The following is a 12649-nucleotide window of genomic DNA, read 5'->3' as shown; positions in this document are numbered from 1 at the left end:
CCTACTGACAAGATTCCAAGCACAGTTGGAGCTGCAGTTTTGAGCTGTGCTGAGTTTTTAAGGTTGATGGTGTGTGGAGTGTAGCATCCTTTTTCCTTTCAGCAGCCTAATTTTCTCTTCTACCATTATTCTTCAGCTGCTCTTCTACTGTCTAGGAGCCTGGCATGTTGAAATGGATATTTCATCACTGCATATAATAGGCTGAAACCACGGTACTCGACTCTGTCAATCTCAGCAAAACTGAGTTTTTGAGGCTGAAGTTTATGTAGCATTGAGTGTGGTTCCTTTTTCTTTTCGATGGCCCACTTTACTTTTCTGTTGTCATTCTTCTTTCCATCTGTTCTTCATTTGAAATGAGTGTTTCATCCTTGCATATAATGTGTTGAAACATGATATAGGTAATGGCATACACTTTAAATAAATAACAATATACTTTTCTACCAGAGCATTGAATTTTATTAATGTTAGTGTGATGCAGACAACTGAACCCCTGTTGAAGGGCCTTCAGAATATGAGATTGATACATTAAGCAGTAGCAAATGTAGTTTGCTCATTCCTATACACAAAATGAGACTATCCACTACTCGTATAGTAATATATTCATTTACATTGTAAAGAAATCCTGAATATGGATATTTTTTTTATTGTTTCTTTGGTCCTGTTTAATTAAAGTTTTAAAAACATTTTCATTAGTTTGACCAAAAACTAATGGCTTCCTGATGAGGGCTAGGATGGCACCATACTGCATGATCATTCAATATTATGTAATGGTGAAAAACCACAGACAGGTATAGCATGATAGAATGAAATTAAAAATACAACTACTACCCAGCTAAGCATTACTGATTACTTCTAAGATTATGGAATGTCTATGAAATCCATATTAAGCTGGAGAGCTTTTCCCCATAAGAAATAATATAAGTAACTATCACTGATTGTCTTGACCTTATGATGAATTTTAAGACATAAGCTCTCTAATATAACAGAACCTATCAAAACAGTGCTTTTCAACAATGAAATGTTCTGCAATTCTGCAACAGATGAGCAAATTTTTCTCTAGATCTTAACACAAATTCATTGTCTTTTCTTGAATTATTATAGAACAAGAAACTCCACATTTTGTATTTCTTCTTATTTTTTTTGTAAGCAGCATTTAAAGGAAATGCTACCATTATCATATTCAAAAACTTTTCCCTTGTTCTTGATTACAGTTAATGGATTAATCTAGATAGGAAATCAAATAGGGAACTAAATAAGGATAACACAAACTTTTTTGGCATTAGGCCAAATAAAAAAAAAAATAGTACATCTGGTGGAGCCAGTTTTTTTTTTTTTAGGAGCATTAGCAACTAAGGCCATATTGCTCCGGGATATGCGGTGGTCATTCCCTGACCTTTCCGCATCCTCCGTATTTGTTGGTGACGGGCTCGAACCCCGGTCTAATCAAGAAGCGTGTGCTACGCACTGCCGCTCCTTCCCACCTGGCTACGGAGGCGCCGGTGGAGCCAGTAGTAGTAGTAGTGTGTGTCATGTAGCAAGGGGGGGGGATACAATAAAAAGATGATAAAACATTTTTTTTTAAAAAATTTACTTCAAACTTATAATGGATTCTCAAAGCAACATGCAAAAGATGACAGATCCCAGATACAAGTTTCTTAACATTTGAGTCAATGATATGTTAGCTCTATGATATTAAATTTTTCATCTCTCTCTTTGTTCAGATTCACTATCAAGAATCCTTGCTCATAGGCCTTAAGCAACTGAGCAATCAACATTGCAGGATAGCAGTACACAAACACTTATGTGCTCAAAAACACAATCAAGTAGAAATGGACATTATATCGTAATATTTGGATCCAATATCGGGAGCCATACAAGAAATCTTTTTAAAAGGTAAGTATATCCCCTAGTTTAGTTTTCAATTGAAGCAAATCTGAACGTCAATTAGTTTTACATGTATGTTCAATCCAATTTCATATAGCAATACTAACTAAGAAGGAATCAGAAAATACAGCAATAGTACTGTATTTTCTGGTTCCTTCTTTTTCTTTAAAATTATTTTAAAAGAAAATTTATTTTTAGAATTAATTTTAAAAATATTTTATACTTTAAATATTTCTTGAAAAAAATGTTTTCAAAAATTATCATGTGTGCCAACTAAAACTGCTTAAAAGGCTGGATCAGTCCACAGGTTGACGTTTGTGCACCCCTGATCTAAACCAAATGTTAGGCACAGATCAACTTGGAGGTTTACCCAACATTTTTTTGAATATATAATTTCATTTCTAATGTCCTAGATACGGCTAAATAAAAGTTATGGACAGATAATTTGCAGAAGCTGCAAGAAACATTTGGATGAATAAAAATATATAAAAAAAAAAAGCAGCAATGTAGTTGAGTACTTATGTTCTTTGTATAGCACTTTTTTGCAATTCACCACATTACATATAATTCAATGTTGTTTTGATTGACTTTTATTATAATAATGATTAAATATTAAATACTGATTAAATAAACAAAAATAAATAAATATATTAATTAAATTATATTATTTTAATTTATTATCTACATTGTGATGCAATATCCCTCAATGATGCAAACTGCTTTATTAGTTACTCAATTATAATTGATTAAATTTATTTGATATAAAATTACATAATAATATATGGGTTAGTGCAATTGCATCATTTTTATATGTAATAAACAACGTATGCAATGATCATCTACCTTGGTAGATGAACTGGCATCATTTTAATTATATCTCATATTGTAAATACCTTCACAATGAGTTTGGAAAGTAATGCTTTCCCAATGGAGAAGACTGTTGTTACTTATTCTCAGCAGATACCACCACCCAGATGGCACTTTAAAAGCTTATTGTGAATTTAATGTGAAAAAAAAACCCATTGGACCAGATCAAACAAATGAATTATAAAATTCAAACCATTTGTCCCTATTAGACTTAGAAAAGCAAAAAGGTAGAGGGAAAGTAATAGTAGTAGTGGAAGAGGAAAAGAAACATGTCGAAGAATGAAAGGGACAGTAACTCTTCAACTCACACCACTCAAAAACTCAAATTCCTCCAATGGGTAACGCTTCCCCAGTAGAGAAGACTGTTGTTACCCATTCTCGGAAATTCCGTGAATATCAAGCTCCCCAGACATGTTTCAAGGCTATTGGCCTATCATCAGTGGGTGGGCAGGCACTTTAAAAGCTTATTGGCCTCTCTTTGATGGGTGGACAGGTATCCTGGTGTTGCAATAGTGACAACCCAGTTATGAAGTATAACTCCACAATATGAGAGATGCCAGATGGTGTGCACTGATTTAGACTAAAGGATATTTCAGGCTAAAGCCTTAGACTGCAGGGGTTTACTAACATATGGGTTAGTGCAATTGCAATTTTTTTATACATCATAAACTATGTATACAATGTTCATCATTGTATACAACTATATATTCAATGAATTGGCATCGTTTTAATTATATTTCATATTGTCAATATCTTCATCACAAGTTGCAACACCAGGGTCCTTGAACCCACCGAAGAGTGGCCAATAAGCCTTGAAATGGTGCCAACTGATTGGTGGTATTTGCCGAGAATAAGTAACAATAGTCTCCTATATTGAGGAAAAGTTACTTATTCGAGGAAGTGCAATATCATGGCAACTCTGATGCAAGTTGCTGGGGATTTCAGGAACTACTGGGAATCATTATGAACCAAGTAAATACATGGTTTGTGCTAGGATAACTAAGAATAAGAACAGATGTATGTATACATGCATGTACACCAATGATAGGAGTGTAGTAAATAAATCTGATGGATTGCAGGTGCTGGTCAAGATATCAAAAGCAGACAACGTAGGAATATCAGAGACGTGATGTCACCCAGATATAAGGAATGCAGAATTGGAATTTGGGGAGTAGATGTATACATTAAGGATAGGAAGGGAGGAGGGGGTTATGCTGTTAATTAAGATACACATAAAATCTAAGGCAGTGCATCCAGTTAACATTGGTGGACAGTGCAATGTTGATTCAGTTTGGTATGAAATAAGCATTGGGAGAGCAAAAATGAGGTTAGGAGTGTGTTATAGAACAAATGACTCTGACGAGTACTGTACAACGAACAAATATACAGAGAAATAGACTGTGCCAGTAAATCAGAATGTCTTATAATGGAGGATTTTAACTTTCCAGATAGTGACTGGAACTTGTGGGTTGGTCACTCGCACACTAGCAAGACTTTTGTGGATTTATTGGATGACTGTTTTCTACAGCAGCATGTTCGAGAGGCAACCAGAGGGAGTAATACTCTTGATCTGATTATCAGCAGTGATTATTCATGCATTAAGAATTTGCAGATAAAGGAACCACTAGGTGACAGTGATCACAATGTACTGATGTGGGAATTACTTAAAGATGTAACTACCAACAAGGCTAAAGGAAAGGGCTATTGCTTTCATAAAAGTGACTACAGTGGTCTCTGATTTTTTATATTCTATACAGTGGGACCAACTGATGTGTTACCAACGGCAAATTTCAAAATGGGAAGCAATCAAGGAATTAATCTTGGAAGCTACTAGGCTTTCATACCAACTAAGAAATACTGTTCAAGGTTTAGGACCAAATGAAGGTCAGATAAACTAATGAGATTTGTGACAAAGAAGAAAAATGCATGGGATGCATATAAATTATCAGGTGACACAGAAGCCTATGGTAGATATAAGCTAGTGTGTAATCAAGTTACAAAGGAGATTAGGCAAGTGAAGGTAGATCACAAGAAATCTTTGGCAAAGGATGCAAATAAAAACAGTAACAACTTCTCTACTTATATAAGCTCTAGAAAGAAAGGTATGAATCATATTGGTACACTTTATATCAGTGGTTTGACTGTTGATGATCCTGCTCAGATAGCTGACAAACTGAATGAGCATTTTGCATCTACATTTACACATGAGGAATTCTGTAAGGAAGTGGAGAACAGAAGCTTATTAAACTCTAATAGGGAGTTTACTAAGCTTAACAGGGAAATTGCTGAAGTTAAACATAAGAAAGGTACCTGGGGTGGATGGGATCTATCCAATTATATTAAAGGAGGCGACAAAAGAAGTAAGCAAACCCTTTGCAATAATTATGAGAACATCGTTAGGTCTGGAGGCCTCATTTAGGAAGGATGTAGAGTTTCTAGAACAAGTATAGAGAAGGGCAACAAGACTGGTGAGGGGAATAAAGGGGTGCTCTTACCAAGAAAGGTATAAGTTCTGCAAACTACAGCGTCTGGAGACACAGCACCTGTGAAGTTATCTGACTGAGGTGTATAAGGCCTTGAATGGTTTGCGCAGGCTCAATGCTGATGGGATTCTTCCTCTTGCTCAGATTACAAACCTGAGGGGACATAAACTCAAATTGAGGAAAGACAGTCGTAAAATATGTGTCGAAATTTGCCTTTAGCCAGCAGGTAGTTGACTGATGTAACAAACTTCCATCTGATGGATGGGTGAAATGAGAAGTTTTTTTTTTGTTTTTTTTTTGGCTGATGCTGTGTAAGCTTGCTTTCTTGAATCATGTGTATCTGCTAATCCTAACTCATTGTGAAGTTATTCACAATATGAGATATAATTAAAACGATGCCAATTCATCTACTTTAGTAGATGATCATTGTATGCATAGTTTGTTATGTATGAAAATGATGCAATTGCAGTAACCCATATGTCAGTAAACCTCTGCAGTCTAAGGCTCCAACCAAAAATATCCTTTACATTATAATAAATTAAAATGACTTTAATTATAACTTAATGTTTTAGTTATTACATATTAATTAACATGCTGATAAACAGAATAACTTGTGGACAGGGGCTACATAAAAGTAGGGTATAGCCTCATTCTGTATGTAGCAAAGAGCATTGATGCACTAAGTACAAAAATCTCATACTGTGGGGGTGTGGGGTACCTCACCATGAGTTTCCTTGGTATTGCACTACTCTAAACAGAACAACTGCTCCATTGGAGAGTATATTGCTATTTACTTAATTTGTAAACCAGTACCCATACTTGGCTTTTAATCCTTTTTTGGGATCCTATCAGTGGGTAATTATGCATAGTGACACCTGAATAATCCAGTGATGAGATATAACCTCAATATGTGAGATAGCAGTAAGTAAATAAATTCTAATAAATTTAAAGCAAAAGCCTCATGCTATTAAAATATCATTGTACAAATAGAGCATAGCTTCATTCTGTACATTTCAATGAACAAACAAGGTTTGCTATCTTATGCATCAAGCTCATATTGTGGAGGCATTTCACCACGATTTACGTTTATGTTGCACTACTTAACAATAATAAATATTATATTTATTTAAAGTGTATGCCATACCTGTGTTTCCATCCTTTTTTTTGGAATTTCATCAGTGGGTAAGTAGTCACTACAAAAACCTAAACAACCCAGTGATGAAGTGTATTGCAATACCCGAGGTGCAAGATGGTGCAGTAAGTAAGATAAATTCAAATAAATTTTGGACAAAAGTCTCATACTATGAGAGCTACAAAATGCACAAAGTGACAAACCTAGTTTGCTCACTGCTATGTACAGAATAAGGCTATGCCCCACTTCTACAGTGTTTTAGAGCTTTGGTAGTATGGATATTGTCCTAAATTTACTTGAGTTTATTCTACAACCATGGCTGAAGAGGAGTTTAACAATTCCTCCCATTTCTAAACAGATTGGTTTACCACTTGTAAACACAAATGTGAAACCAATCATACTGTCACAGAGGACACTGAGGGTGTTGAATAAACACAAATAATTATTTTACCATTGTAAATAATGTTTATTCTCTTGCATAACTGATTTCACCCAGAATAGCAATGAGGTGAATTGTCAAAATGAAAATAAATACCGAAATTTTAGTTCAACAAATGGTTTTTGAAGATGTATATACAGGCATGAAAGCAATAATTCTGCTTACCCTAACAAATTCTTGGAAATTAAGGCACCTTTCTCTAACTGAGGCACACAAGTTGTCTAAGTAAGAAATGATAAGCTGACAGTGAACACCATATGTAGTTGCAATGGCAATGCATATTATATCATTCCATCCTAAAGTAAACAGCATGAAAGCAACCAGAGCAATTTTGGATTGCTGATCCAGACTAAAAAAATAAAAAATAAATAAAATAAATATAACAAATCTCAAAATTAATTTATCTTTCTAATATACACAAGCTGATTCAAAAGTCGGGATCACAAAGCCTTATTTATTGCATATGACAAATAAGATACAGAACACTTTGTGAAAATTAGAAACAGTTTAAAAACTGCTCAGAGTTAGTTACAATAGTTAATGAAATCGCTGTTTTTATACATATATTTATTTAGTAAAACATACTGTTAGAAAGGCCTCCATAGCTGAGTGGTCAGGAGTGGGAGTGTAGCAGCACAGGCTCACTGTCATGGTCCATCTCCCCCAACATGAATCGTTGAGGAGGCTTCCATCCTGCAGTGGATTGATAACACAGCAGTTTACCTTTTTTAGGTCTCCGTAGCTGAGCAGTCAGAAGCGGGAGTGCAGTAACACACACTACTTTGAGCAGACCGGCGTTCAAGCCCCTCGCTGCTATATACAGTCGATCTGCCAACCCATACTGGACCAGCATGGCAGATTATGGTCATTTCCCTTAACATGAATCGCTGAGGATGCTTCCATCCTGCAGTGAATTGATAATGACTGCAATTTACCTTTTTACTGTTAGAAACATATCTGAAGACTCGAGAATGTTTTTAATAAGTAATATTCTTTAAGTACTTAAAGTTAATTTAGATTGTTTTCAAAGGAATGCTCATCGAAATATAGTAAACTTCACTAATTCAGACCAGTTTATGCAGAATGAAATTTTTCCTAAATGAAAATTTAATGATATAAATCCAATCAACTTTTTTCAGAACAGTTTCACAATTATTTTATAAAAATACTATTCAAAAATGGAAAATTATATCCAAATGCATCTGTACATTCTTACTCTGAAATTTTATCAAGCAAAGATGACGTTATCAAGTACTTTTCTTACTTTTCATTGTCACAACTCTCACAAAACTTACAGATCAGAGAGTTCAGCTGAAAATGTTTACATCAATGAAAAAAATTACAAAGCATTTAGTTTTTCGACCATTCTGACAGTGAGCAGGACATAAAAGAGAAAAAAAACCATGGCCACTTTTAAAAATTATAACATAAAAAGTATTTTTACAACTGGGCTGCAAGTTGGAATGAAGTAAAACAGAATACAATTACAACAAGTGCATAGAAAAGATATTAAGTGATGTTCTTTTGATTTAGAAATCAAAGATAAAAAATGTAAAAATGTGTTGCTCAACAATGATGAGAAGATCAATAATTTGTAGGATGTAAGAAAATAATAAGATGAGGCTGGAATCATACTGTAACAGAAAAAAAGAAATAGCAACTCCAGGAGAAATGAATTGCAAGCAAAGAAAGAAGATATAATAATACTAATAAAAAAATAGTATTAACAACCACAAATCTTGCACTTATATCCATAACTACATTATGTCTTTAGAAGTGTGTGTTTATGAAAGAGGGTACAGGATTTTTTGCTGTGAGATATTCCTAACTACAGACACAAGTGAGGACTACAGAACTTCCTCCAGTCTTCTCCAAAAGAGTGGTGGACAGCAATGTATCACTGGCCAACACTGGCTCGTGAAGTAGAAATAGCAACAGCAGATCAAAAAAAAAAAAAGATCTGTAAGGGAAGCAGGAAGTGAAGAAGAAAAAAAGGAAATAAAAGTTCAATTACATGTTTTCTTGATGATTTGCTTAAATTTGTTTAATTTTTAAGAGGAACTAAAAAAAAAAAAAAAAAAATTTTAAGCTCTAAGAGAAACGAAGAATGACATTATGAAAAAATAACACAATATGACCTCCACTCACAAAAAATTTCCTATTTCTTCAAAAACAGACTCAATTAGAGATGGGTTATCTGCACATGATTTTTTTTTTTTTAGTTATTAATTCTACATATTAATTAAAATTTATTATTTAAAAATTGTATTATATACCTATCATATAATCATATTATACCTAAACTTTTTGTATTATTCAGTTTTGTTTAAATTTCTTCTCACTCCCAATACCATCTTTCTTTTTTTTTTTTTTTTGTTAGTTGTTGGCACATCAGCTTCTATGGCCATAATGCACCTCCCAAGGTTTTTGCATTTTACTCTGATCCAAGCCCGAAGCGGGATTCGAACCCGCGACTTTTGGGTTGCCAGGCAGGCACTTTATCCACCTGGCTAGCCCAGTCCAATACCATCTAAATTATTAACACTTTCACTGCATGCTTTTCTGATGGCATTTTTGACTCAGGATTGAAAACTACAAAATTGAGTCAATCCAGATTGGGAAGGGCAGAAACTTTTTTTGGCTTTCTTCTCACTATTGCTGAAGTCAGCCACTGGTGAAGATTGAGCGACAAAAATATAATTTTTCTTCCATCAAATCGAAAGAAAATCATTCTAAAGTCAAGTGGTTTCTCTCCAAGTGGATTAAAAATCTCATCATGCACATGTGTATCAAGACACATGTTAAATTAAATAAATTTGCAAGTTTTTATGAACTACAATTTGAAAATATTTACATATCATTATATTCTATAATTCAGACTACCTTCTTCTGTCAGTCTGAATTAATTACTGAGGTTTTAATCCGAAGGGAAATAATCTTGTAAATTTAAATCAGGAGACCGCACGATCATGGGTTTTGTGTGATAACAATCTAAGCACTTAGGCTACCTTAGCCACTGCAATGTGAGAAATGTGCTACATTGCACCATCTTGCTGAAAGTAACTTTCCTGACACTATGCCAGTTTAGCTGAGCAGAAAAATCTGTAGTAACTTTAGAATTTAGTGTACTTTTAAATAAACTTCAAAATGAAATGATGTAATTAATTGAAAATTATTTTGTTTCTAGTCATGAAGGCAAAGACATTTTCATGCTGAATGTGAATGAATGAAATAAAGTTATATAGATTTGGTGTACCACCAACTTATTATCTTTGATGAGGCATGGTTTCATTTAACTGGTTACGTAAACAGCCAAAATAAAATAACATCTGGATTTCTGTGAATTCCAACACCATTTTTGAAGACTTGCACCCAGGTTAACATCGGATGTGATATAGTACCTGACTTACTTTCCACGAAAACATATTGTTGCGTCAAAGTTGTTCAACAAAGCAATAAATGATGAATGAATATCACATGAATTGTTGCTCTGTTGGAAAACAAAAGATATTTTATCACCAATACTGTTCAAGAATAGTTCCTGTACACATGAACAAAAGTTGGAATGATGAATGATCGGCACAGTCCCAATTTGAATCCTATGGAATGAACTGAAATGTGGTGAGGGCCAGACCAACACATCTGACATCAGTTGTTCAACTGTCACTGTTCTACAGGAGGAATGAAGGACTATACTCATTGCAGTCTATTGTTTGTTGGTGGAAAGCTTACTCAACAGGGCAAGGTGTAACAACCAAAAGGTAATAACTTCCAGACACCTGTGTGGCATTATGTTGGAAAGTAGATATGCCATCTAGGAAATGCTATGTAAAGGAAGGAATCATCCTTTCAAAGATGTTTCTGTATTTTCCCCCCATTTTTCTTCAATAACATTGGATATGTTCAATACCTGATTACTAATGCAATCCCACAGCAAAATATCCACCAAGAACTTAATGCTGAGGGGTGATTATTTAATTCACGGACGGTGCAAGATCTTATCTTAATTGTCATCATCTGAATCTCTACGAATTTCTCCTTTTTGAAATACTTTCCCTTGAACTTTACACACTTTCACCATCATTGTACCCAAGCATTAAATGCTTCTTGAAAGCCATTTTTCGAAAGACTGCGAAGTGCTTCTGTTGTGGCTCTGTGAGCACTGTTGTGTCGGATGTGAAATGCTTGCCTTGCAGAGTTTTCTTCAGACATGGAAACAGGAAAAAATCACATGGGGGCTGTGGCAGAACCTTGACACCTATGGCAGTGATCACTGCTTGCACAATATTAGCTGTATGGGGCCTGGCATTGTCTTGATGGAGAAACCACTTCACACCGGAATATGACCGTCCTACCAAGACACTCATTGTTATATGCTTCATTCATCTCTTTAACTGTTTCCAATGCATTTAAGCCCAGTGTGACACAATAACGAATCACATATCGCTGTTCAATCTGCATGTCTGACACAATACTTGCTTCAAAACAACTGCCAGGCCAACCGGGCTAGCCGAGTGGGTAAAGTACCTGCCCGGCAACCCAAAGGTCGCGGGTTCGATTCCCGCCTTGGGCTTGGATCAAAGTACTGCAAAAACCTTGGGAGGTGCAATATGGCCACAGAAGCCGATGCGCCAACAACTACCAAATCAAAAAAAAAAAAAAAAAAACAACTGCCAGTGACACATGGCTAAAAAAAACTCTCTTCATGCAACACTAGCTCAACAAGTACAGGCATGTGCACACAGAGTCTGCTCAATAGCAATCAGGGAGAGCCCTGTAATGGCAATTATGGAAAGTTTGTGCAGTAAACATAAAATTTTGCACCGGTCCACAAATTAAATGATCATCCCTTGTACTAATTATTCACTCAAATTTCAATGATCCACCAAAAGCACAAGGAACAGGAAACAGCCAGTTGGATTGCATATCCAATTTAAATTTTGATTAATATCACTAAATTTTAATCACCAGTTCATTCTTTGTCTAACTGATGTGATCCTTTGCCTACCATAAACTGTTCTGGCAGTAAGTAATTACCTGGAAGAAGTTGCCTGACAGGCTTGCGAAAGGAGCCTCTTCCATTGTTTCTGAATTGTTTAAGAACATTTTTTTTTTGTGCCTGATAATAGTTGCTATTTTCAAGAAAGCTTAACTGATGATATAAATCTTTTTTTGTTTGTTTGTTAGCATAATCTTTTTACAACTGCATCTGCCCTTCATTTATAAAGTGTTTTTCTACCACAATTATATTTTCTCTGAGGGCTTAATGTTCCACAATTTCCTTGGTCTAATGGATTTATTCTCAGTTCTATCAACAACTTTGGTTAAAAAGTCATCTTCCTCAACTAAGATATTAATTTTACTTTTCTTAGGAGTTTTATCATTCTGCTGAAAAATTAAATGCAAACAAAACAGAGAAGCGTATACCTCACAGACAAGCATCTTAAAAAATAATAGTTTTGCGAATACAACACTGCATTGCATAATTACAGTTTTGGAATGCAACTTGCAGCAGACTTAGCAACAGACGTATATTCATACCTGCACCTGTGGAAGATTTGGCCACAGATGTCTGATCTTCTCTATGGGAATGCAATAATGTCCATTATTACATATATTGTAATTTGAATTTTGGAAGAAAAGAAAAGCAAAAAAAAAAAAAAAGCACAACTTCTGCAAATTTTGTCAAATTTTCATGATTTTGTTCTCTCCTATATTCAAATAATAAGCCCTGTAAGTATTAGTCATATATTTTATGCTGAAATTTAAATATTCTCAATAAAACAAGCATGTTTAGAAAATGTCATACTGCAATTAATTTTCACAGCTTTGTTCACACATATG

The 12649-nt window shown here is 34.7% G+C and overlaps 1 protein-coding gene across 3 annotated transcripts in view; it reads right to left on the bottom strand.

The window, feature by feature from the left end:
• The window catches only part of GrlHz (Gustatory receptor-like Holozoa), a 235172-nt gene that overhangs the window by 41263 nt on the left and 181260 nt on the right, over positions 1–12649 (bottom strand). For all 3 annotated transcript variants that reach the window (XM_090381276.1, XM_090381277.1, XM_090381278.1), the window contains exon 8: positions 6971–7154. In XM_090381276.1, the coding sequence (XP_090237402.1) occupies positions 6971–7154 (184 nt within the window). The remainder of the gene's footprint in view (positions 1–6970; positions 7155–12649) is intronic.

This window comes from Mastigoproctus giganteus, chromosome 9 (assembly GCF_048544385.1).
Source record: "Mastigoproctus giganteus isolate SK-2022 chromosome 9, ASM4854438v1, whole genome shotgun sequence".
NCBI classification, from domain to species: Eukaryota; Metazoa; Arthropoda; class Arachnida; order Uropygi; family Thelyphonidae; genus Mastigoproctus; species Mastigoproctus giganteus.
The sequence above is the reverse complement of the archived record's forward strand: the minus strand, read 5'-3'. Positions and strand labels throughout refer to the sequence as shown.